The sequence below is a fragment of the Triplophysa dalaica genome, chromosome 15, assembly GCF_015846415.1.
Source record: "Triplophysa dalaica isolate WHDGS20190420 chromosome 15, ASM1584641v1, whole genome shotgun sequence".
Lineage (NCBI taxonomy): Eukaryota > Metazoa > Chordata > Actinopteri > Cypriniformes > Nemacheilidae > Triplophysa > Triplophysa dalaica.
Genome location: NC_079556.1, coordinates 21584677 through 21610530, shown reverse-complemented (window position 1 = coordinate 21610530; position 25854 = coordinate 21584677). Strand labels below are relative to the sequence as shown.

At 40.3% G+C, this 25854-nt stretch overlaps 1 protein-coding gene across 5 annotated transcripts; it reads left to right on the top strand.

Annotated features, from left to right (window-relative positions):
* The first annotated feature begins 53 nt into the window (after positions 1–53).
* Positions 54–25491, top strand: eif2ak4 (eukaryotic translation initiation factor 2 alpha kinase 4). 5 transcript variants are annotated; one of them, XM_056767776.1, is made up of 39 exons: positions 57–707; positions 1598–1713; positions 1843–1945; positions 2018–2191; positions 2267–2347; positions 2426–2550; positions 2631–2731; positions 3768–3925; positions 4190–4725; positions 5043–5158; positions 5549–5703; positions 5775–6208; positions 6297–6369; positions 6447–6533; positions 6612–6734; positions 6830–6934; positions 7692–7755; positions 8960–9039; positions 9118–9219; positions 9301–9351; positions 9429–9665; positions 12626–12701; positions 13227–13348; positions 13438–13487; positions 13561–13729; positions 13816–13932; positions 14670–14735; positions 14815–14988; positions 15069–15203; positions 15286–15393; positions 15476–15604; positions 20149–20235; positions 20311–20420; positions 20507–20565; positions 20652–20749; positions 21023–21091; positions 22696–22740; positions 24108–24223; positions 25248–25491. In XM_056767776.1, exons 1-39 carry the CDS (start codon positions 609–611, stop codon positions 25303–25305), a joined length of 4908 nt encoding a protein of 1635 aa, XP_056623754.1. In that variant the 5' UTR covers positions 57–608; the 3' UTR covers positions 25306–25491. The 5 variants fall into 5 exon arrangements, with proteins under 5 accessions (XP_056623758.1, XP_056623756.1, XP_056623754.1 ...); XM_056767777.1 differs by having other exon boundaries at positions 57–790; XM_056767778.1 differs by lacking the exon at positions 15476–15604 and having other exon boundaries at positions 56–707.
* Positions 25492–25854: the final 363 nt, after the last annotated feature.

Below are 25854 nucleotides of genomic sequence, written 5' to 3'. Positions count from 1 at the left end.
TATAAAAACAGCTGCAGAGATGTTTGGAGAATGTCTTAAAAAAATTTTCTGTTTTTTGCTTGTGTTGAGTCATAAAACACATGATTCTTCCCTGAAAGTCAAAAATGTATTGAATTGTCGGTCTTGTACTTATAAACATTTATATACAATTTTTCATGTTTTCAAACATAAAAAATATTCATTCATGTTGAATCAAAGTGCCTTTCAGTAGAAGTCTATGCGCCTGTGCAGCTATTTCACTCATACAAGACCAAGTTCTTTCTACTAACATGGGGAGAGACTTATAACTTTAAAATCATTAGGAACACCATAAAACAACATATTTACAAGCAAAAATGAAACCTGACATCAACCGTCAATGTTGATTCTTTTATTCAAATAGCTCCAAAAATCACATTTTATCAGGTCGCTGTAGCTACTGCGCATGCGCAGAGGTTATCAAGCTCCCGCACTAAACGTCATCCGCGCGACGCGGGCCACGAGACATCTGTTATGATTGCATACCTCCACATGACAGGTTTAATTGATCTTTTTGACGTTTATCGCGTTTCTGAATGAGTTGTACGTTGTGCGGAGGTTAAGTTTGTGACGCGGGCTCATAATGCAGAATGAATGATCATTCGGTGGAGCAGGAGAACGAGCTCGAGGCGCTTTCATCGATATTTGGAGAAGATTTCACAGACGTCAGATCGCAGATCCCCTGGAAGGTTTTGGTCTTCATATCTTTCTGTTGTTTTTATTCGAGTTCACAGACATCAGTTTGCAGCAGCCCACACGAAACAATACGGAAGTATGCTTTAGTATATTTACTGTCGTAAACTGTGGCAAACTTGTTGGGTTTGAACCTTACACTGGAAGTGTTCAAGTTTACTACAGAATTTAAGCATACTTTAACAAAGTGTAGCACTTACTTTACTACAGTTTGCTGCCTTTTTTAGGATCTCGGATTGTCATAAAAAACGTGAAGTGACGTCATTTTATAAGCCATTCATTGTAAAACAGTTCTGTCCTATCTATTAAAGAATTCACGTTAATATAATGTAATGTTCGTCTAGATGTCTTTTTCTGTACCTCAGTTTGCTGTGTATCAATTAGTTAATGATCATTTCTTTGATATGTAAACATGGCCTCGTGCACATTACAGCCACAATAGTGTACGAATTAGGGCTGTCAAACGATGAATCGCATCATGTTTACATAATTTATATCTGTGTACTGTGCATATTATATTGTATTTATGACACAAAACATACACATACATAAATATTTAGGTGATATTTACATGTTTTAATTTTATTTACTAATTATTGAAATTGTAAATAAAAGTGTATTAATTGTTATATTTTTCTTAAATATATGCATGCATGTGAATGTGTTCATAAATACAAAATTAATTTACAACATACACCAACATATATTATGTAAACACAAACTTTTATTCTGGATGCGATTAATCGTTTGACAGCCCTATTAAGAATGCATCATTTTTCAAGAACTGAAATAGACAAATCCTTCAAAAAATCAATGAACTATGGTTCTGGCTGCAATTGTCTGTGATGCGACTGCTTGACCTGCCATGTGTTGTGTTTGTTTGCAGGTCAGAAGACCTCCGGAGATGCACATTCACTTGCGTCCTAAAGCTCTAAGTCATGGTCAGACGAGCTTTGTTTCTGTGGACCTGCAGGTCAAATGTCCACCCACATATCCTGATGCGTGAGTCTCATCCGACTGTCCTGTTGTGTGACGGCACCGAACGTGATTTATTCTCTGATCAAAAAAAGCCATGTACGGTTCTCCGCTATAGACACACTAGATGTGTTTTTGTTTGTTGTGTGACATCAGACCACCAGAGTTGGAGCTGAGGAACGCTAAAGGTCTCTCGTACGACAAACAGCAGAACCTCCAGCTGGAGCTGAATAAACTTGCCGAAGAGCGATGCGGAGAGGTGAGGAGATCATCATGAGTCATGTGACAAAGCGATCTGTTATCTCTATCATGTTTCCTCTCTCTCTCTCAGGTGATGATCTACGAGCTGGCAGATTTCGTTCAGTGTTTTCTGACTGAGCACAACGTTCCTCCTTCGAGCTCCTTCCACGAGGAGATGCTGAAGAACCAGCGGCGCTTACAGGAGCGCTTGGCCCTGGAGGAGCAACAGAAGATGGACCAGCGGCGGAGACAAGAAGAACAGACGGTACATCAGAGTTCAACATTGCAACATGAAAACCTCTCTGTTCGATTTTGATTCCAACGTTTACATCTTGCGCAGCAAAACGAGATTCTGGCGGAAATCCAAAGGCGAGAGGAGGAGAAACGAGAGGAGAAGAAGAAGAAGGAGATGGCCAAGCTGGTGAGACGTCTCACTTTCGTCTTCACTGGAATCAAATGTTACAATAGAATGTTATTGACGTAGATGTGAACGATTCAGGAGCGTATGGAGAGCACAAGTCAGCCTGGTTTAGAAAGACAAACATCAGCCTCACCTGCAGATCCTTCCGATGTCAAGAAAGTGCCTGGAAACCGACGGCGGACCACATCCAGCAGTAGACACAGGTCGGATAAGTGAAAATAGAGATTAGTTGATAGTGGGTGATAATGTCATTTAATGGATGTGATGTTTTCTCTCTCTCCAGACGTGACACATTCAACGAGGAGAATGCACGGCAAACCGATGTTCTGCACTTCAGCAATAGCTCTTTTGGTGAAGTGATGGTTCACAGAGGAAAGTGCATCGGTGAGACTGTGTGTAGCATTGTGTAAACACAAAGAACATGTATTTGATTCCCAGCGAGCACATAAGGATAAAGGACGTTATGGATTGAGTGCTTTACGTGAAATTATCTGTGACATGTTTAAATATAAGGAGATGATGATGATTCGTAAAATCCAAACATTCGTAAATATAGGAGTAAATTCCGAGCACTAAAACGGCATTAACATGTCTTGCGATACTATACCAGCTGAAGTATCTAAAACCAAGTAGTATCACGATGCTGTCTCAGATAATTCAAATCTATACAAAAAACACAGACTTAGATTAAACATTTTTTTATTTACTATAGTGAACTGTATTATTCTTTGCACTAGAATATGTTGTTGTATTAACTGTAGCAATCGGGTAAATTGAACCAAATACTGTAGTATACTTCAATATTTACTATGAAAAGACTCAAAGACACTACTATCTATGAGTTTTGTAGTTTACTGTAGTGATTTTGTAGTTTAGTGTAGATCATTTTTCACGTGGAACTAATTCAACCAGTTAGTTTGTTATTTAGCCAGTTGAAATAATACCTGGTGCTCTTCTGAAAACGACTAGCTGGTAGCGCTTGAGAGCGCTTTGGAAGCTCTGCGTGTTTTTCTGGAGGTGCTTTGGCTGCTGTGATTTAGAATATCAAAAATTGCCAGTTGCATGTAACTAGTATCTTAATTTTGAAAAATATTACCTTAACAGTTACCAACCATTAAAGTCCCAGTGAAATGAAAACAATTCTTTTTTTTTATGAAATATTGCAGCATTTATAGGAAACAGCTTATCAATGCAGGTCATTTTCTTTTTAAAATTCATATAGCCTCTTAATCTTCAGTTAAACTCTGAAAATGGTAGGGAGCAGGTATACATTTATTTTTTTACCAACTAAAATTTTGAGTATATGAACGTTTTCATGAATCTGAAAATTTACTTCATTACGACTTTACGAACGATGTACGCACATAAAAACCTTTCTGCACGTGTTTCCTGAATGAATTGTGTGTGTGTTTTGTGTCAGGTGAGAGCGAGCGTCTGGGCCGCAGTGTGTATTACGCTTTCAATTCCACATCTGGAGATTTCGCTGTTGTGTACGAGTGGATCCTTCGCTGGAACACGACCATCGGCAAATTCTTCACCAGCCAGGAGAAAGAGAAGATAGACAAGTGTAAAAAACAGGTGACTGGCATCCAGACACCTTTAGTAAAAGATCTCGCTATAGTGATCAAACCTCTGTAAAATAAATACAATTAAACAGTCATCACCTGTGATTGGTCCATTGACAAAAGTAACATGACATCAATGATAGTTGGACACTTGAACAAACGTTGAATTCTAAAAACACAGTGAATCACAAATAGAATCAATACCAGACTCATCGTATCTGACCAATGAGAAACAACGTACAGATGTCTAAGCCCCGCCCATTGTTTCCTCATCCAGATTCACGGTGCGGAGAGTGAACTCAACTCCCTGCTGAAGTTACATCACCCCAATCTGGTGCACTATCAAGGGCTCAGCTGCATCGAGCGGGACGACTGTCTCGTGGTGGATCTCCTGGCAGAACATGTTCCCGGATCCAGTCTGGCCCAGAAGGTTTCCAGTAACGTTCCGATGCCCATCGATCAACTGCGTCATCACGCCGTCCAGCTGGTCAGCGCTCTGGACTTCCTGCACGGTAACTCAGTGGTACACAAACAGCTGAGCGCCTCCTGCGTGCTTCTGGACGCTCATGGAGACGTGAGACTGTCGGACTACAGTCTGGCCAAACGTCTGTCTGACGTCTGTAAGGAAGACATCTTCGAGCAGGGTCACGTACGCTTCTGCGAGGACGCGCTGCCCACGCGCCCGGGGAAGAAAGGTGATGTGTGGAGCTTAGGGCTGATGCTGCTGGCTCTCGCTCAGGGGCGAGAGGTGAAGGAATATCCCGTGAGCATCCCGACGACTTTACCGGCAGATCTGCAAGACTTTCTCAACAGGTCAGTCAGTGATATGTCATTCGTTGGTTAGAAAACAATGTGAAGTGGCAGCAAATCTTTGACTTGTCAATTCTGTCCGGTTTGTCATCATTTACTTAAATCTAACACGTGTTAAAGTGTTGTTCAAACCCCCATTTCTTTGTTCTGCTGAACCAAAACGTGGTGTGTGTTTTGTTTTCAATTGGAGTGAGTGATGCGTCATTCATTTTAGCTCAAGATTTTTTCACCGAAGAGCAGTTAAGTTGTGCGGGTGCAAACTGTGAGTGCACCATTCTTACGTAATCTTCTGGATGCGCGCGCGTGTGGTTTTTTTGCAGGTGTGTGTGTCTGAATGATGCGGACCGCTGGCAGACTCAACAGCTACTGGATCATTCCTTTCTACGTCCACCGTCTCCCAGGAGCACCCTGCCCTGTCCTGAGTCCAGCCCGGAGGGTAACACGCACAGAAAGCTTTATTTGTTCGCCCACAAATAAAAATGACTTCTTCTTTTATTCCCCTTCAGAACATGTATGACTTCTTCAGTGGATCACAAAAATAGATATTTTGAGAAACGTCTCTGTGGTTTTGTGTCCATACAGTGGAAGTAAATTGTTCGATTAAAAACGTTCTTCAAAATATTCCTTTTGTGTTCTGCAGAAGAAAGAAAGTCATACAGATTTGACACGAGAGCAAACTAGAATTTAAATTTTGGGGTGAACCGTCACTTTAAGACATGTTGTTTCCATAAATACAGTACAACAAAATGATGTTTAGTGAAGTACACCAATGTCAATGTGACACATCACACAAACATCTTTATCTCCCTTCTTCTCTTTTGTTCAGACACAGGTGTTGATTTTGCCTCTACGGTTGTTCCTCACAGTCACCTCCTGAGCGCCCCCTTCAGTACGGAGGTGCAGAATCGCTTCTCGCGCTATTACAACGAGTTCTCTGAACTTCAGCTGCTGGGCAAAGGGGCGTTTGGTGCCGTTATTAAGGTCAGTTTTGCCGTACATTCTGATCATATGTGAACATTTCTTTTGCTCACGTTTGGTTTTATATTGTGTAGGTTCAGAATAAATTAGACGGTTGTTACTATGCTGTGAAACGGATCCAGGTGAACCCGGCCAGTAAGCAGTTCCGTCGAATCAAAGGAGAGGTAACCCTGCTCTCGCGACTCAACCACGAGAACATCGTCCGTTACTATAACGCCTGGATAGAGCGGCACGAGACGCCCGTGACCGCTGCGTCAAACAGCGACACCTCCGAGACGCAGAGCACCCCCGAACGACCCCACCGACCCGCGGCTCCGTCGAGATGGAACGAGCTGGGCCTGGCAGACAACATCGAGGACGACGCCCCGCCGCCGGCGGCCCTCACCAGCTCGGTGGAGTGGAGCACGTCTCTGGAGAGATCGTCCAGCGCTAAATGCAGCGCTGCAGACTCCACCGATGACGAAGAGGATGACGACGAAGAGGCAGACGTGTTCTGTCCCTCCTTCCTGTGAGGCTGATCGCATACAGATGCTGCATTTGTTTGTGTGTTTATCATGGATGTTTGTTCACCGTCGTCTGTTTGTTTTGACACGCAGCCCGGCCGACAGCGACTCGGAGAGTGACATCATCTTTGGTACGACTGATGGCAGTCGAGACAGTTTCTCACAGGTATTTGCTTTATTCGTTTTGCAAAAATGTGTTTGAAACGCAAAACTTGGACTGAATCCTGTTTGTTCTCTGTACAGGAGGAGCCCATCAGGAGTGTAACAGCGGTGACATCAGAGAGTTCAGGAGAGAACGCTCCGCTGACGGCACATTATCTGTATATACAGGTGAAATATAAAAAGACACGATCGAATGCATTTGAAGACGGTTGGGTGTGTGCACTGATTTGTGTTGTTTCCCGTCAGATGGAATACTGTGAGAAAAGCACTTTAAGAGACACGATCGATGAGGGTTTGCACCTGGACATCAGTCGTCTCTGGAGACTCTTCAGGGAGATTCTGGACGGTTTGGCGTATATTCACGAACAGGTGATCTCATTTTTATGCTTTTTAAGATCTGAGAATTGACTTGTTTCTCCTGCGGTGTTCGGTTCGTATGGTAATGTCTCTCGTCTCTATCGCAGGGAATGATACACAGAGACCTGAAGCCGGTCAACATCTTCTTAGACTCTCAAGATCACATGAAGATCGGAGACTTCGGCCTGGCGACAGACCACCCAGCTTATGTGGTAATGCATGAGTGAAAAGCCTTTTTTTTTTTAAACACAATAACATACTTCATCTAGTCCAGGGGTCTGTGGCGTTGCATGTGCCCACCTTAAAGAAGTAGTTCACTTTCAAAATAAATGTTCATGATGTTAATGTTTTTTTTACTAAAGAAATGAAGGTTTTTGTTGAAAACATTCCAGGATTTTTCTCCATATAGTGACTTCAATGGACTCCAAACGGTAGAATGTGAAAATGACAGTTTCAGTGCAGCTTCAAAAGACTTTAAACCTATCTAGTGAAACCATCGCTCATTAATAAAAAAACAATATGTTTTATAAACACAAATGCTCGTCTTGCTCTGTTCTGTGATGCGCGTTCATGACTTCACGTAATACATAATTAAGTTGAAATCTTGCACGGTTAACTTGTAAACACTGACTCGGTGCTTCCGCCTGCGTCAAGCTTGACATCTTCAACATAATTATGTATTTTTTGAAGTCATGAACGCATCACAGAACAGAGCAAAAAAAACAAGCTGAGTAAATAAACATGAACATTTATGTAGAAAGTAAACTACTCCTTTGAAAAGAACATTGTTTGTAATATTTCTGTACCCATGCCATACATTTTTAACAAAAAGTTGTGAGTAAACGGTAATTAGCGGACCCCTTGCAGTTCCACGGAAGACCCCTAGGGGGCGCGGACCCCCGGTTGGAGACCCATGATCTATTCTAGGCTGTTATATTTCATCATTGCGTGTTTTTTGTGTGTTTCTAGGCAGCTGGTAAACTGGAAGCAGAGGAAACCAATTCAATATTTATTCCCAAAGCAGATCCATCGGGTAAGAACAAGAACTGCTTCAATCTTAGGTCATTTAATTATGATAACTTGTGACGCATGACATACTGTGTATACAATTCTGTATAAAACAATGAATTTTTAAACTACATTTAGGTGAGATGGAAATTAGTTAATTTGGTTTAAATACATAAAATATATATATATATGTTAAAAAGTCTATTGCTTAATTTTTGTTAATCTTGTTTTCTGTATTCATTGTTGATGTTGTGTAATGTTAATGTAAGAGAGATTTGTTGTATGATTACACGTGTTTAAGCAGATATAGAATTATTTTTAAAGAGTAAATATTTTGTGATTTCTAATGTCCTGCTTTGGTTTATGAAGTGTCCAATTGTTCTTGAACAACTCTCAAATGATTCGTTAAGTGATTCATCTGTCTAAGCCCCTCCTTTCTGTCAGCCTACTCTGATCTGATCGGTCAGATGGTCTATTTTGTGGGCATTACACCGATTGACGGAAATCTGATGCGGAACTGAAATTATAACGACTGAGCGATTCAGAGTCGACTCCTTTTTTCTTAAGCCAATAACTTTCTAGCTATTCTTTCGGCTTTACAACTCGGCAGACTTCTCACATTCACACACAGCAACACTACACACTGCATGAAATGTCATTGTAAGGACATTGGAATAGTGATTCTTTAAAAGCTGGTGTTAAATTTTCCAAATTCTTAAAAAGTAGCGCTTGTCTTTTTTCCGTATCGTGACGTACACCCGAGTGAAACGACTTCTGAAATGAGAAACAAATGTAGGGCGGGACTCCATCCACCGACCCCTGATTGGATCGTTGAAAGGCTAAAGATTCGAATGCCGGTTCGCAATCTGTCAGTCATTGTAGCCCTGCCCTCGCACCACTCCACGTCACCAGAAGAAGGGGAGGAGCTAAACGTTTTCGATTAAAGATTACAAGTGCAAATTAATAAAAAAATAATGATGTGCACGAATAAATAATTTATACTAAATACTTGACCACTAAGTAAAACGATTTAGAATGATCATTTTTAGTTTCACGCCGACTTTAAGGATTTTAGCCGTGCTCAGTTGTTTAAACTGTACTCGAAATGTCAAGATTTCGTTTCTATTTTGTCATTTCGAAGAAGTACTCATTCATGGAGTTTTTAGACGGTGTAATTATGGAGTAATTTAAACACAACCTTGACAATAGTTCTGATGTTTATTGTGCAGATAACATGACCGGGATGGTGGGAACGGCTCTTTATGTGGGTCCAGAAGTCGAAGGAAGCACTAAAGCGAATTACAATCAGGTGCGAAGAGCCGATGTTTGTGTGTTCTATCACGCACACATGATGAGTAACTGACGACTGATGTTCTTGTGTCCATAGAAAGTCGACTTATTCAGTTTGGGAATCATCTTGTTCGAGATGTCCTACAGACCCATGAGCACGGCGTCCGAACGCATCTGTGTGCTCGGTCAACTGAGGAAGGTCGGCGCCATCGTCAAACACATCATCAAGAGATTATTTCGCTCGCGTCACGTTTGATCAAGTTTTTCTTCCCCCTCGCAGGACTCAATCAATTTTCCTGAAGACTTCTCTCAGTATGAGAGCGGAACGCAGGTGAAGGTTATTCTAGACGTTTCAAATGTCAACGTTGATGTCAGACGGATGATTATATTACCCACAATTCTCTGCAGAGGAAGGTGATCAGCTGGCTGTTGAATCACGACCCAGCGCTGCGGCCGACGGCCGTGGAGCTCCTGAAGAGTGATCTGCTGCCTCCACCGCTGATGGAAGAGTCTGAACTTCATGAGGTCTTACAGCACACCATGGCCAACGTCAACGGCAAAGCCTACCGCACCATGGTCAACCAGCTGTTCTCTCAGAACATCTCACCCGTCATGGACTTCACGTATGACAGCGACGCACAAAAGGTACAGAGCCAAAGCATGCACGCTTTATGTGTCTTAAGTTGTTTATATAAGCTCCCTAGACGCCTTTTCTGTTAGCAAACATTGTGATGCGTTTTTGTGGGCGGAGCTTAGACGGAGCCAGACAGATCCCCCTGACCGCACTACTAGACCGCACTACTACACCTGAATTTAGTTTGATCTTTTTCTTAAGTACCTTATTCAAGTTTATTTTTCTCGCCCCATATGCGTATTTTTTTGCTTAATTTTACCACAACTTACTTTATTCTTATATTTTTTTCTCTTTAAATAGAGACTTAACATCTTCGGGCACTTTTCTTATCACGAAAGTTCATCTTGATTTAAGAATGTTTCGACATTTGTAGTACAAAACAGACAAAAACACTTAGTTAGAATTACGGGTGGGCGATCTGACGGTCTTATATCGAGATCGATCTTGAAGGCGTCCTGATTCCACTTTATTATGTCTAATGTTAGTTTTTTGTTCCCATAACGTTATTTTCTAAGGTTTGTCTTGGATTCTCCAGGAAGGATTTCTTAATACGTTACGTTAATAGTACATTAGTTTATAACGTTCAAAAACTACATTTATAGAAACCATGAAACTAACGTTTTATTTCTGTAAAGATAACCAAAAGCAAACTTTATAAAAACTTTCTGGGAACCAGAAACTAACGTTAAGGGAACGTTCCCAGAACGTTAGCCTCAAATATTTATCTCGGGTGTGTTTGTCCTCACAACACGTCAATAATGAACATCAATGCTGTGTTTTATCCATCGCTTGTCTAATCTAATTAAAATAAGTAAATTATATTTTCCCACACAATATGGAGGATGAAATCAATGCATTAGATTATTCCTTTTGCCTAATAATACATTTTTCATTACTGAAGTAGCCTAATTTTCGATTTAGACAGCACAGTATGTCATTTCTAATAAAACCACACTGTGTGTAGACCTACCTCAACATCAGACATTATAGATATTGAATAAAATAACCAATGACTTCAACACAATATTTAAAGCAGATTTTATTTAACATTTAATTATCTTCAGGCTAACAATATTCTTGTCTCACCACAGAATTACAGGTGCTGGTCATATAATTAGAATATTTTCAAATAGTTTCAAATATTAATTTCACTAATACCAATCAAAAAGTGAAACTTGTATAATGAATACATTCATTCCACACAGACTGATATATTTCAAGTGTTTATTTCTTTTAATTTTGATGATTATAGCTGACAACTAATAAAAACCCCAAATTCAGTATCTCAGAAAATTTGAATATTGTGAAAAGGTTCAATACAAGGTTCAATATATGACCAGCACCTGTATAGGGCGGCTCAGTCTTTAGATATAACAATCAAAACCCTTAGTTTCAGTCCTTAAATCATGGTCTGTTGATTTAGACGTGTCAAATCAATCGAAAATCACGAAAATATAAGTGTACTCTCAAATCTGTACGGTTTTAAATAAAAAAATATAATAAATAAACCACTAAACTAATGTCTAAGTGAGTGAGGTAAAACAAAATGACCTTTAATTTTTAAATGACGGGAGTGCGCGGCAGAGCAGAGAATGCACGTGCTCGTGCACACACATACAGTAACAGACAACCACACTTAAGAAATACACATGGATATATATGATTGTATTTTTATTTAGCTTAACTAGTTTATTATTTTTGATGAAAAAAAACAGCCTGCAATGTTCTGGGAACGTTATTTTCTGGTTGCAAAAATAAAACCTGAAAAGAACGTTCTTAGAATGTAATTTTTCGGTTCCCCAAAAAATAACCAAAAAGCAACCAAAAACTAACGTTAGGGGAACGTTCTGTGTGTTTGCTGGGATTGAGCCTAGCCTACATCTAGAGCCCTGTGATGGGGATGCCGAATCCTGCTATGAAGATCTGTCATCTGCGTGTATGAGTGAATGTGTTGCACAGTTTAACGCTCATGGATTTGTCTGTGAGTCACTGTATGAGGACATAAACACATGAACATCATGTCCAGAGTTTCCCTGAGAGTTTATTTCAGGTGAATTTAACTGTTTGAAGAAAACTATTATCACTGAACTACTACACTGAAGGTCAAGTGTCTATTGTGGGAGCGTCTTTCACGACAACCCTTTCAAAATAAAACACAGGATAACCTAAACACTGGAATGAAAAAATACTGTAATGTTCTATAGTACTTGATATATTGTGGTATTCTTGTTGTAAATTGATCAACTGTAGTATTAGAAGTATATTTTAATATTTATATATCTAGGAATTTTACTGCAGTTTACTAAAGGCTTAGTTTGTTGATAACCCGTCTATTTATGTGATGATCTGTGCATTTGTGTTTTCCAAAGATGATAACAGACGTTTTAAACTTGTGCGACCTGTACAACTGTTTGGGCTGTTCTAACAAACACCAGTGCTATGTGCAAAAAACTGAATGTACCACCCTGTATTTTAATTCAGATCGTTGATCGAGATTCTTTGTTATGAAGATTGTGATATGCTTTTTTGGGAAGATCACCCAGCCCTAGTAAGAATGTCATTTTTGCTGTTTAAACAACACAACGAGATGATATTTTAATCTCTTTGTGTAGCCCAATCTGTGTTAGTTTGTATTGGCCGCGTCCAGTTTTGCCTTCAGCTAATGTCGTGATGTAAGCGTGACGTCGGCACAAAAGGGTTTTATAACAAACTTCTCATATCTTGTACATGCAGTTTCAGTTACTATAGCTAATCATTGATAGCATAAGAAATACTAAACGCACAACAGAAGTGAAGTTTCCTCAAGAGAACTCACAACAGACGTTCATGCTGCAGTTGCAGGAGTGTGTGAACACCAGCAGGTGGCGTCGTGATGTCATTTATCCATCATCTGGTTTATATAATCCACGTGCTGTGTGAAGTCCATCAATGCTCCTCTGTTTGTTAAGCGTGTCATTGTGTTGTGCTGCAGGGCTCCTTTCATTTCACCAGCGCTAAACTACAGCAACACGTGTACGACACGCTAACCAGAATCTTCAGGAGACACGGTGAGACTTCATACATGAGCAGCAAACACACACTGAGCTCATCTCTCCAGCGGCTTCTCTCGAAAATAAACTCAATGTTACGAGAAATGAGATTGAAGAGTTCAGTCTTTAATGTCAAGAATCATGTTTTATTGGGCATTACACGTTTATATGAATCAAACTGCAGTAAGGTTGATCTGATTAAGTTATTACAACTCTTGCTAACACAATAAAACAGATATAAATATAGACCTTTGAAATATAACATTTCTTTCTATATATCTTTCTTTCATCTTTCTTTCTTTCTTCTCTTCCTTTCCTTCATCTTCATTTCATTTCTTTCCTTTTCTTTTTTCATCTTTGTTTCCTGCCTTCTTTCTTTTCTTTCTCTCTTTCTTTCCTTCCTTCCTTCTTTCTTTCTTTCTTCCTTCTTTCTCTTTCTTTCCATACATTTGTGTTGCCAAATACTGTGTAGCTGGTGTGCGTACAGTAATGTGCTCAAAATAAAAAGCAGTAATATGTATAGTAATAAAGTCTCTGTGTCAGGTGCGGTGAGGATACAGACTCCTCTGCTGTTGCCCAAGAACAGACGTCTGTATGATGGATGCGAGACGGCGAGTTTTATGGATCACAGCGGGATGTTGGTGTCTCTGCCGTATGACCTGCGCGTGAGCACGAGTCATTCCTGAAGCGACTTGATCATGCTCTATTACAGGACCATGCTTTATGTGACCATTTGATTTCTCTCTTTCTTCAGTTGCCCTTCGCCAGATTTGTGGCCAGAAACAACATCTCGCATCTTAAGAGGTTGATACACATTTCATATTCATATTCGAAAACCTTTTGCTAAACGTGTAACTGTACATGTGTGTTACTGTAGGTACAGTATAGAGCGAGTGTTCAGGACGCGGAAGCCGGACCGAACTCATCCTCGAGAACTTGTGGAGTGTGCGTTTGACATCATCATTCCCATCAACAGCAGTCTTCTGCCGGACGCTGAGGCCATCTACACCGTCTCTGAGATCATCTCTGAGTTCAACGCTCTACAGGTACAAACCTGCTTCAGAGGGTCATCTTAACATCATGTGATGAAGCAGATGACAGAAATGTTTGTGTGATGTGTGTTTGGATGTAGGACAAGAATTACATCATCTACCTGAATCACACCAGTCTGCTAAAGGCCATTCTGTTACACAGCGGAGTACCAGAAGACAAACTCACACAGGCCTCTAATATACTGTGTGATGCTATGGTGAGACACACACACACACACACACACACAATATATGTGTGTTTCTAGCTGTGCTAATCACTGTCAGTACCGCGGTAAATGATCTCTGCGTGAGGTGTAACATTTCCTAAGAAACATTTCCTGTCATATGAACACGTTCATGTAATGGAAAGCAGGATTTCCTCCGTCCTGTAGCTTCAGTCCTGTGAGTCTGTCTGAAGGTCATACATGTAGATTTACACACAACAAGAGAATCAGTTTGAGAGTGAGAGAGGTGAAGAATGATGGACATTCACAGGCGCTGTAGAGAATGACCACAACATACAACACTGTGAAGAGTTCACACGCTCTCCTCACGCTCGTCTGATAATCATCTGTCATTCACCTTCTCTAAAATATTTTACATGATTGTATTTAGTTACAAATCAAGAGCTCTCAAAATCATGTATTTTATCATGTTGTCATATTTTATTGTGTTTTTTTGTTGCTATTATTAGAAACTGCAGTTTGATTGAGAATAATGAAAATAAATATACAATATGACAATAACAACAAACGATAAGGTGGCATTAATAAAGGATGCTGGGTAAATGATAAAACTAGAAATCTGAAGTATAAAATGTTTACTCTCTCTCTCTCTCTCTCTCTCTCTCTCTCTCTCTCTCTTTCTTTCTTTCTTTCTCACTAAAGATAAAAGAAAAAGAAAGAACCAGAATAAAATAGCAGAAAATGAATCTCTCTCTTTTCTCTACACACAGAGTGAAAAACTGACGAAGCGAGAACTGGAAGCTAAATTCTGTAACCTGTCTTTATCCAGTAACAGTGTAAGTCTCAGTCATAGAGAGTACAGGTGTAGACGTGGTGTTGTGATGACTGACGTGTCATGTGACGATGATGTCTCAGTTACAGATGTTGTATAAGTTCATCGAGCAGAAGGGAGATCTACAGGACATCACTCCTCTCATCAACTCTCTGGTCAAACAGAAGAGCTCAGCCGTCTCTCAGATGGCCAAACAAGCTCTGAAAGATCTGGAGGAAGTGATGAACCTGATCTGTAAACTGGGCGTCAAACTGCAGGTAAGATTCTGCTTTCTCTTATTCATGTGAGATGAGCGTCATGTGATGTTCTTCTCATGTGTGTGCTGCGTGTTGTGAAGGTGGTGGTGAATCTCGGGCTGGTTTATAAAGTCCAGCATCACTCCGGCATCATCTTTCAGTTTGTGGCGTTCATCAGGAAACGCAAGCGCATCGTACCAGATATACTGGCGGCGGGAGGACGTTATGATCATCTGGTAATGTGTGCTGTTAAACCTCTGAAAGTGTTTCTTGAGAATGATTATATGAATGCTGATGTGTAACTGTAATGTTTTTCAGATCGTGGAGTTTCGAGGGCCGACAGCCACAGGGCCCGTGCCGTCAGCGGTGGGTGCCAGCATCGCTCTGGATAAGATCTGCTCTGCTGTGGCAAACATGGAAGAAGTGGTGAGTCTGATCTGTTCTTTAGAAACACTCTCATCTTTACAGACCTGTGTGATGATGTCATTCTCATCTGTCTGTCTGTCAGCCTGTCGTGAGCTCCTGTGATGTTCTGGTTGTTCCAGTAGGACATTCCTCCATGAGCAGAGCTATTAAAGTCATTCAGAAACTCTGGACTGCTGGAGTTTCATCAGATATCGTCTATGATGTCTCACAGGTCTGTTTCCTGCATGATCACATGATCCTCTTAAAGTGTCTGTCTGCATCTGTCTGTTTATCTCACTGCATCTCTCTTTTGTTCTTCTTATGTGTCTGTCTGTCTTACTGCATATGTCTGTCGGTCTTCATTTGTGTGTGTCTGTCTCACTGCATCTGTCTGTCTGTCTCACTGCATCTCTCTTTTGTTCTTCTTATGTGTCTGTCTCACTGCATCTGTCTGTCGGTCTTCATTTGTGTGTGTCTGTCTCACTGCATCTGTCTGTCTGTCTCACTTCATCTGTCTGTCTCACTGCATATGTCTGTCGGTCTTCATTTGTGTGTGTCTGTCTCACTGCATATGTCTGTCGGTCTTCATTTGTGTGTGTCTGTCTCACTGCATATGTCTGTCGGTCTTCATTTGTGTGTGTCTGTCTCACTGCATCTGTCTGTCTGTCTCACTTCATCTGTCTGTCTCACTGCATATGTCTGTCGGTCTTCATTTGTGTGTGTCTGTCTCACTGCATATGTCTGTCGGTCTTCATTTGTGTGTGTCTGTCTCACTGCATATGTCTGTCGGTCTTCATTTGTGTGTGTCTGTCTCACTGCATATGTCTGTCGGTCTTCATTTGTGTGTGTCTGTCTCACTGCATATGTCGTTCGGTCTTCATTTGTGTGTGTCTGTCTCACTGCATCTGTCTGTCTGTCTCACTGCATCTCTCTTTTGTTCTTCTTATGTGTCTGTCTGTCTCACTGCATCTGTCTGTCGGTCTTCATTTGTGTGTGTCTGTCTCACTGCATCTGTCTGTCTGTCTCACTGCATCTCTCTTTTGTTCTTCTTATGTGTCTGTCTGTCTCACTGCATCTGTCTGTCGGTCTTCATTTGTGTGTGTCTGTCTCACTGCATCTGTCTGTCTGTCTCACTGCATCTCTCTTTTGTTCTTCTTATGTGTCTGTCTGTCTCACTGCATATGTCTGTCGGTCTTCATTTGTGTGTGTCTGTCTCACTGCATCTGTCTGTCTGTCTCACTTCATCTGTCTGTCGGTCTTCATTTGTGTGTGTCTGTCTCACTGCATATGTCTGTCGGTCTTCATTTGTGTGTGTCTGTCTCACTGCATCTGTCTGTCTGTCTCACTTCATCCGTCTGTCTCACTGCATCTGTCTGTCGGTCTTCATTTGTGTCTGTCTGTCTCACTGCATATGTCTGTCGGTCTTCATTTGTGTGTGTCTGTCTCACTGCATCTGTCTGTCTGTCTCACTTCATCTGTCTGTCGGTCTTCATTTGTGTGTGTCTGTCTCACTGCATATGTCTGTCGGTCTTCATTTGTGTGTGTCTGTCTCACTGCATCTGTCTGTCTGTCTCACTTCATATGTCTGTCGGTCTTCATTTGTGTGTGTCTGTCTCACTGCATCTGTCTGTCTGTCTCACTTCATCTGTCTGTCGGTCTTCATTTGTGTGTGTCTGTCTCACTGCATCTGTCTGTCTGTCTCACTGCATCTCTCTTTTGTTCTTCTTATGTGTCTGTCTGTCTCACTGCATATGTCTGTCGGTCTTCATTTGTGTGTGTCTGTCTCACTGCATCTGTCTGTCTGTCTCACTTCATCTGTCTGTCGGTCTTCATTTGTGTGTGTCTGTCTCACTGCATCTGTCTGTCTGTCTCACTTCATCCGTCTGTCTCACTGCATCTGTCTGTCGGTCTTCATTTGTGTGTGTCTGTCTCACTGCATCTGTTGTCGGTCTTCATTTGTGTGTGTCTGTCTCACTGCATATGTCTGTCGGTCTTCATTTGTGTGTGTCTGTCTCACTGCATATGTCTGTCGGTCTTCATTTGTGTGTGTCTGTCTCACTGCATCTTTCTGTCTGTCTCACTTCATCTGTCTGTCTCACTGCATCTGTCTGTCGGTCTTCATTTGTGTGTGTCTGTCTCACTGCATATGTCTGTCGGTCTTCATTTGTGTGTGTCTGTCTCACTGCATCTGTCTGTCTGTCTCACTTCATCTGTCTGTCGGTCTTCATTTGTGTGTGTCTGTCTCACTGCATCTGTCTGTCTGTCTCACTTCATCTGTCTGTCGGTCTTCATTTGTGTGTGTCTGTCTCACTGCATCTGTCTGTCTGTCTCACTGCATCTCTCTTTTGTTCTTCTTATGTGTCTGTCTGTCTCACTGCATATGTCTGTCGGTCTTCATTTGTGTGTGTCTGTCTCACTGCATCTGTCTGTCTGTCTCACTTCATCTGTCTGTCGGTCTTCATTTGTGTGTGTCTGTCTCACTGCATCTGTCTGTCTGTCTCACTGCATCTCTCTTTTGTTCTTCTTATGTGTCTGTCTGTCTCACTGCATATGTCTGTCGGTCTTCATTTGTGTGTGTCTGTCTCACTGCATCTGTCTGTCTGTCTCACTTCATCTGTCTGTCGGTCTTCATTTGTGTGTGTCTGTCTCACTGCATATGTCTGTCGGTCTTCATTTGTGTGTGTCTGTCTCACTGCATCTGTCTGTCTGTCTCACTTCATCCGTCTGTCTCACTGCATCTGTCTGTCGGTCTTCATTTGTGTGTGTCTGTCTCACTGCATCTGTTGTCGGTCTTCATTTGTGTGTGTCTATCTCACTGCATATGTCTGTCGGTCTTCATTTGTGTGTGTCTGTCTCACTGCATCTGTCTGTCGGTCTTCATTTGTGTGTGTCTGTCTCACTGCATCTGTTGTCGGTCTTCATTTGTGTGTGTCTGTCTCACTGCATATGTCTGTCGGTCTTCATTTGTGTGTGTCTGTCTCACTGCATATGTCTGTCGGTCTTCATTTGTGTGTGTCTGTCTCACTGCATCTTTCTGTCTGTCTCACTTCATCTGTCTGTCTCACTGCATCTGTCTGTCGGTCTTCATTTGTGTGTGTCTGTCTCACTGCATATGTCTGTCGGTCTTCATTTGTGTGTGTCTGTCTCACTGCATCTGTCTGTCTGTCTCACTTCATCTGTCTGTCGGTCTTCATTTGTGTGTGTCTGTCTCACTGCATATGTCTGTCGGTCTTCATTTGTGTGTGTCTGTCTCACTGCATCTGTCTGTCTGTCTCACTTCATCTGTCTGTCTCACTGCATCTGTCTGTCGGTCTTCATTTGTGTGTGTCTGTCTCACTGCATTTGTCTGACTGCATCTCGTCTGTCTGTCTGTCTCACTGCATCTGTCTGTGTGTCTCACTGCATCTGTCTGTCTCATTGCATCTCTCTTTTGTTCTTCTTATGTGTCTGTCTGTCTTACTGCATCTCTCTTTTGTTCTTCATTTCTGTGTGTCTGTCTCACTGCATTTGTCTGTCGGTCTTCATTTGTGTGTGTCTGTCTCACTGCATTTGTCTGACTGCATCTCGTCTGTCTGTCTGTCTCACTGCATCTGTCTGTGTGTCTCACTGCATCTGTCTGTCTCACTTCATCTGTCTTTCTGTCTCACTTCATCTGTCTTTCTGTCTCACTTCATCTGTATGTCTGTCTGTCTCACTGCATCTGTCTGTCTGTCCGTCTCACTGCATCTGTCTGTCTCATTTCGTCTGTCTGTCTGTCTCACTGCATCTCTCTTTTGTTCTTCTTATGTGTCTGTCTGTCTTACTGCATCTCTCTTTTGTTCTTAAATTTGTGTGTGTCTGTCTCACTGCATATGTCTGTCGGTCTTCATTTGTGTGTGTCTGTCTCACTGCATTTGTCTGACTGCATCTCATCTGTCTGTCTGTCTCACTGCATCTGTCTGTGTGTCTCACTGCATCTGTCTGTGTGTCTCACTGCATCTGTCTGTCTCACTTCATCTGTCTGACTGCATCTCATCTGTCTTTCTCACTTCATCTGTCTGTCTGTCTCACTTTATCTGTCTGTCTGTCTGTCTGTCTCACTTCATCTGTCTGTCTGTCTCACTTCATCTGTCTGTCTCACTTCATCTGTCTGACTGCATCTCATCTGTCTTTCTCACTTCATCTGTCTGTCTGTCTCACTTCATCTGTCTGTCTCACTTCATCTGTCTGTCTCACTTCATCTGTCTGTCTGTCTCACTTCATCTGTCTGTGTGTCTCACTGCATCTGTCTGTCTGTCTCACTGCATCTGTCTGTCTGTCTCACTGCATCTGTCTGTCTGTCTCACTTCATCTGTCTGACTGCATCTCATCTGTCTTTCTCACTTCATCTGTCTGTCTGTCTCACTTCATCTGTCTGTCTGTCTCACTTTATCTGTCTGTCTCACTTCATCTTTCTGTCTTAATTCATCTGTCTGTCTGTCTCACTGCATCTGTCTGTCTGTTTTTATTTCTCTCTGTCTATATCAGTCTGCCTGTGTTTGACACTGTGTTCCTTTATAATTCATTTCTCAATTCCATCTCCATATATCATTATTATTGGTCACTCTTTGTGTTTGTTACTGCAAATATCTGACTAATAAAAGTATTAAAAGTGCTTGTGACAGTACAGTATTGAATCGTACTGTGTTTACAGTTACATGCGACTGTGTTTTCTGTAAAGCACACACTTGATCTCTTTCACACGTGTCGTGTGTGTACTTGAGTGTGAGATGCTGATGGTTGTGTGTTGTTTGACAGTCTCAGGAGAGTCTTCTGGAACACTGCAGACTGGCCGGGATCTCCTTCATGGTCCTGGTGTCTGATAAAGAAGGAAATCACCTGAAGGTACATCACACATCCACAGAAACACCCGCAGCCTTGTGCGTCTGAACTCTAAAAGATCTTCATGTTCCCGTACAGGTGAAGTCCTTCGAGAAAGACCGTCAGACGGAGAAGAGAATCCTAGAATCTGACCTGGTGGATCACTTCATCCAGAAGAGTCGCACTAAACTCTCAGAGGACAGGAACAGGTGAGAGATGGAGATCTTTTCATCTGCACACGTATGTGTCAGAAATGGCAGATGTCTGAAGGCTGTGTGTGTTTTGTGTCCGTCAGGGAGATCTCAGAGGGAGTTTCACTTCAGAACCCAAAGGCATCGCAACTGGGAAACTCAAGTAGAGTCAAATCTTTCATCAATTCAAAATCAGATGGTTTGTGGGTTTCTGGTGGTTATTTTCTTGCGGTGTGTTCATTACATCAGGTCTGTCGGAGTCGCACGGGAGCAGCAGCACAATGAACGTCAATCTCGTCCCGCCCGACAAAATCTCAGGCAGTTGCCGCAGGAGGTACGAGACACAGGTCAGTTCAACCCAACGTCTTTACCGCTCATGTAATGTTTATATTTCTTGACTTTGCATCGATCTGTAAGCTGCTCTTTGACTTAGAGTTAGTGTGTGATGTCGAGACCTCATGAGAAACATCCAGTGTTCATTTATCAGCACCATTAGCGTGTAATTCAGCGTGCTCGAGCAGCAGGGGTCAGGGGTTTCATCCCCAGAGGTCACACATATACAGAAAATGCATGGATTGAACACACTTAAATGTGTATGTGTTGGTTATTCTCTGTTTCAGATACAGACGCGACTGCAGAACCTGGGGAGTCATTTACAGAACAAGAGCAACGACATCGAAGTGTTGGCTGTAAGTCGATGATGTCACTTCCTGCTTTTAGACTTTCACGCAATTGACATACTGAAGCGAAAAAACTTCCGAGCAATGAGCTTTACATTTTTAAACATTTAAACCGAGAGCGGAAGTTTAAATAGAAAAGGATGATTTTAGATTTACATGTGCACGTTTCACAGATGAGCGAGCGGATGTTGAACAGGGCGTTTATAATTAATGTTATTAACTTCAAAAATATCAAATATCAAAATTTCAAGAATGAGTTCACCCTAAAAAAGACATTTGTGTTATTTACTCTGGTGTTGTTTAGAACCCCTAATGGATTTCTTTGTTATCAAAACCCAAACAGATATTTTTATGAAATGAGGCGCATGTCAAGGTTTTAAAAATAATGGTATGTGGGTCAAAGACGAACAAGGGTTTAAGCATAAAAACAATAAGTGTAATACTACTTTGAATTGAAAAAGTGTTCGGTTTTATATACATTTAGTCATTTAGCATTTTATCCAAAGGAACTTACAAATGAGGTTAACAATAGAAGTAATTGTTTAATTGCATTTTTGTTTTTCTGTGCAAAAAAATAAATATCACACATTTTCCCTGAATTATAAAAGACTAAAATGTCATTCAGTGTAACAATCTTGTCAGGCATATTTACACCAGAAATCATTTAAAGACCCCAAATGACTTTCTCACAGACTTTCACCCCAAATGCAAATTATTTGTAATTTAAAAAAAAATGTATTTGCCAAATTCCTAGGTTTTGCCCATTTGTCAATAAGATTAGAGCAATAATTATACATATTATTTGATATATTTTAATATGTACAAGTCAGAATAGCAAATTGTTTGAATTTGTACCCATTGTGTTACACTGAATGACATTATTTCACCAAAGTTTGGCATTATTTTCTCCAAAAACTTAGTTGAAACCAGAAACTTGCATTTAATGTGCTTTCTATGGACATAAAGTCACGTTTGTAAAATCCTATAACAATCCCTCATAAAAAAATCTGTTTTGATCCCCAAAAAGGCCATCGGGTTTAAAACAACACATGTTGTTCAATCCCCTCATGGCTTTTTGATAAATAACACAAATTTCATTTTTGGGTGAACTGTTCCTTTAAGATGAAGTTTACAATTGTACAGTTACGATGAATCAGAGCCAAAGTTTCAATAGTTCCGGGAACTTACTAGAAACACATGGAGCTGCGACTAAACTTCTAACCCATTTAAAGATGAAAGCCATTTAATTAATAAAAAATCCTGGAACTATCCGAAGGTCCATGAATCACGTGATGCTCCAGCGCTTTGGACTTCCGTTGGCAGAACTCTCTCTCAATGGCTCTGGGATGATTCCAGCACTGAAGTTTTAGTTTGACGCAGAATTTTGTCCAGTTTAAGGAAAGTGTCCGCCTTAATGTTTCCAGACGGTTTGATAAACACAAGGACAGAAATAAACAGGTAGTGTGGACAGGAAGCACTCGAGACCTATGCTGTTTTTACCCTCACTTTTACTCTGTCGGACCTTTCCTGTTGACCGCTGCCATGCTTGTACCCAGATAAGACTCTATTGTGTCTGTGAATGTCACAATCTCTTCTGTCACATTCCACCGCAGGTTGACCTGGCCAAGGAAACGCTCATCAACTTCCTGTCTCTGGAGGTTTGTACCGCCCTCCATTATTATGAGCCCTATGAGTGAGTGAGAGAGAGGGAATCCTGAGAGGAAAACGGCAGACAGGGAAACCCTCTCGTTCCTTTCACATGAGTCACGTTCAACAGGAACACAAAGTGTTGATTGGATGAAAGAGGAACAAACATGAGCAAACAGAGCACATAACAAAGGATTTAATCCAGACCTGAAGGAAATGAATGTGAATTACTTCTTTATGAATCATGTTCAGCATACTCACTGCTGTGTTTGTGCTCAACATATCAACAATGTGCTATCAGATTAGAGATTTTGAGAATTGATTGAGAATTATTATAACGTTCAACAGGCTAGATTATGAACAACATGTTTCGTATTGTTTAACTACATTCACACATTTTTTTAATACATTTTGCAGTGAGGTTTGTTAATAATGAGTTGCATTGGAAAACATACACTAATCATGAACATGGACCGCATTTTTCATCTTCGTTCATGTTAATTTCAACATGTACACATTTATTTTTGAAGTCAAAAGATATGACTCAGTTAATGCACCATGAACAACTTAAATATTATATTGACATAACATTTTATTCATGGCAATTAATGCATTTATTAATAAATACAACCATATTGTAAAGTGTTACCAATGCAAAAAACAGAAAGGCAATAGTAAACAGCCGCAGAAAAAATTAAGAGATCATTTTAAATGTTTTGTTGTTAAATTTCAACTAAATCAAACCTGAGGAGTGACATAAAGTCTAAAAATCCAGGTTCTCAATAACTAATCAATAAAAATAATAATCTTAGTATAAAAATATTTTTGAACATTTCCAAATACATGTCTTAAAACGACTGTTGTGTTGCTTAAAAGTGAATCTGAACTTGTTTCTTTGCAGTATTTGTATTTGATATTTTCTGTTATTTTCACCTGTTTCTCCACTTGTCACTTTCTGCAAATAAATGCAAATAGAAACGAGATTTATATTTAAAATTTTGGAGAAACATTGTTCGTAGTTTTGAGACACAAATGATAATTTTTCCCAAACACAGAACTATAACTAGTCAATTCAGAACAACTGAAATGGTCTCCATTCTCTTCTTTTTTTCTGCGGCTGTGTAAAAGTGTAAAAATGCAGGACTTTTAAACCCTTTCATTAAAATAATTTATTTTAAAATTGAAAAAAAAACATATGCTATAAATATCTTGTGATCATTAATCTGAAAGGATGTGGAATGTCTTTTTTAGGAATTTGCAATTTTTTTTCAATTTAGTTTTTGATTCTGACATATTGCATTTTACGGCTTCTGAAATAAGTGATTGATATATACAGTCAATCTGTCACAGATGATAATATCTGTTATTCTTCTCTCAGTTCGACAGTGAGGAACAGTTTAACGTGAGCGTGAAAACACTGCTGTCTCGTCTGCCCAAACAGCGATATCTCAAATCTATCTGTGAACAGATCCATCAATTCAAAATCTCCAAAAGGTAAAAGAGCTTTAATCCAACATCTGACCTCAATAATAAAACTGAAACCGGCTCACCTTTCTAGCAAGTAGTCTGGTAATACTACATTTCTTTTCTTTTTTCACACATTGAATGTGTCATTGAGATGTTTATTTGATGACACACGTAGCTGTTCTTAATGTTGTCACGTCTCAAATGTGTTTAATAAAGATTGGATGTTTTTTTCTTTTATTTCTTCTGTTGTGCCTGTAGTGATTGCAGAGGTAAATAATGTCAAATTATATTTCTCTCTTCTACATGTTCTAGTGTAGTTCACTGATTATTCGTTGTGCTGTTGTTCAGTTCGTCTTTACATTGAAGACATTAACTGAAGTCGCTAATAGCCATTAAAGCTACAGTTTCAAAGTATGCAGTTTATAAGCGACAGCTCACTTTTTCCTGGTTTCCGATTGTAAAACCCGACCTGAGCGCCGGAGCTCTCATGAAATTCTCTCGTGTTGTAAAAATCAGTCCAGGTGTTGAGCTCACGTCCGGCGGTGATGAAATAAAACTGACAGATCTTTCATCATCATCATCAACATATGAGGAAAATCTTCAGCGCTCACATGTGTGATAGATCCTCGGGATCATGAGGAGTTTTTGAGAACGTGTACGATCAACTGATGTTGTAGGAACAACGATTCTGAAAAATCTGATTTTATATGAATAACAACATTTCATTGTCATTTCTGGGTCATTACTGTTTCTTTAAATGATGTGTGTGCGTTTTCACACGTGTGCGACAGATTCAACTCAAATATCCCGTGAGACACTTTTATCCCTACGACTTTATCAAGTTAAACTCTGTCGTTGAAGTTTATTAAATCTTCACTGAATTTGGGAATATTCGGGATCTTCTTCACAGCCGGTTTTTCTTATTTTCTGTGAACACTGTTGCACTTTTATTATTGTGGATTTACTTCAAAGACGGTGGATATGGAGTTTGGAGTGGCAGTGGAACGTTGTCTTGTGTATATATAATAATGATGTGTTTGTGTCTTCGCAGGATCTCTGTTGTGGTTCTTTACAGTTACAGGGACGATTATTACAAGATTCTCCTTTAATCTTTCACTGCCAAGACCAAACGCAAGTCTTCCTGTAGAAACGAAGATGATCATGTGTCTTAAAGGACTTTATGCCAAAGCTGATTCACAGAAGGTCCACAAAACAATCCCAACATGAAGATCATGTCATTTCCAACACAAAATACTGTACAGTACTGAATTTCAGTAAATAAATATTTTCCCTTATTGAATGTTGTTGTTATTTAACACTCATACAGCCGCGGAAGAAATGAAGAAAGCATTCTAAATGTTCATTTAATCAACATTTCTGGATGAATTGGGTTCATTTTAGTCCAGTGTTATTGAGTTTCAATCAATTTTCTAAATCAAGTCATCCAACAGTTAAAGAATGACAGCGTGACAAAACACATGAAAACTGAGATCAAAATCCACATAATCACATAAGAAATATCTTCGCATGTCTAAATATGACTGTTGGATTGTTTAAAAGTGAATCTGAACTTGTGCTCTTTGCAGTATTTGAGATTTGAAGAAACAGTATTTGGAAGATAAAAAATAATGTTCAAGCACATTTGGCACGTTAAATAA

Bases quoted from the DNA above. Each gene is read 5' to 3' on its own strand.
- eif2ak4 (XM_056767776.1), top strand. From the start codon at position 609: ATGAATGATCATTCGGTGGAGCAGGAGAACGAGCTCGAGGCGCTTTCA. The intron at 2,348-2,425 runs GTGAGACGTCTC...TGAACGATTCAG, and splicing joins AGAAGGAGATGGCCAAGCTG to GAGCGTATGGAGAGCACAAG. The intron at 6,370-6,446 runs GTATTTGCTTTA...TTCTCTGTACAG, and splicing joins GTCGAGACAGTTTCTCACAG to GAGGAGCCCATCAGGAGTGT.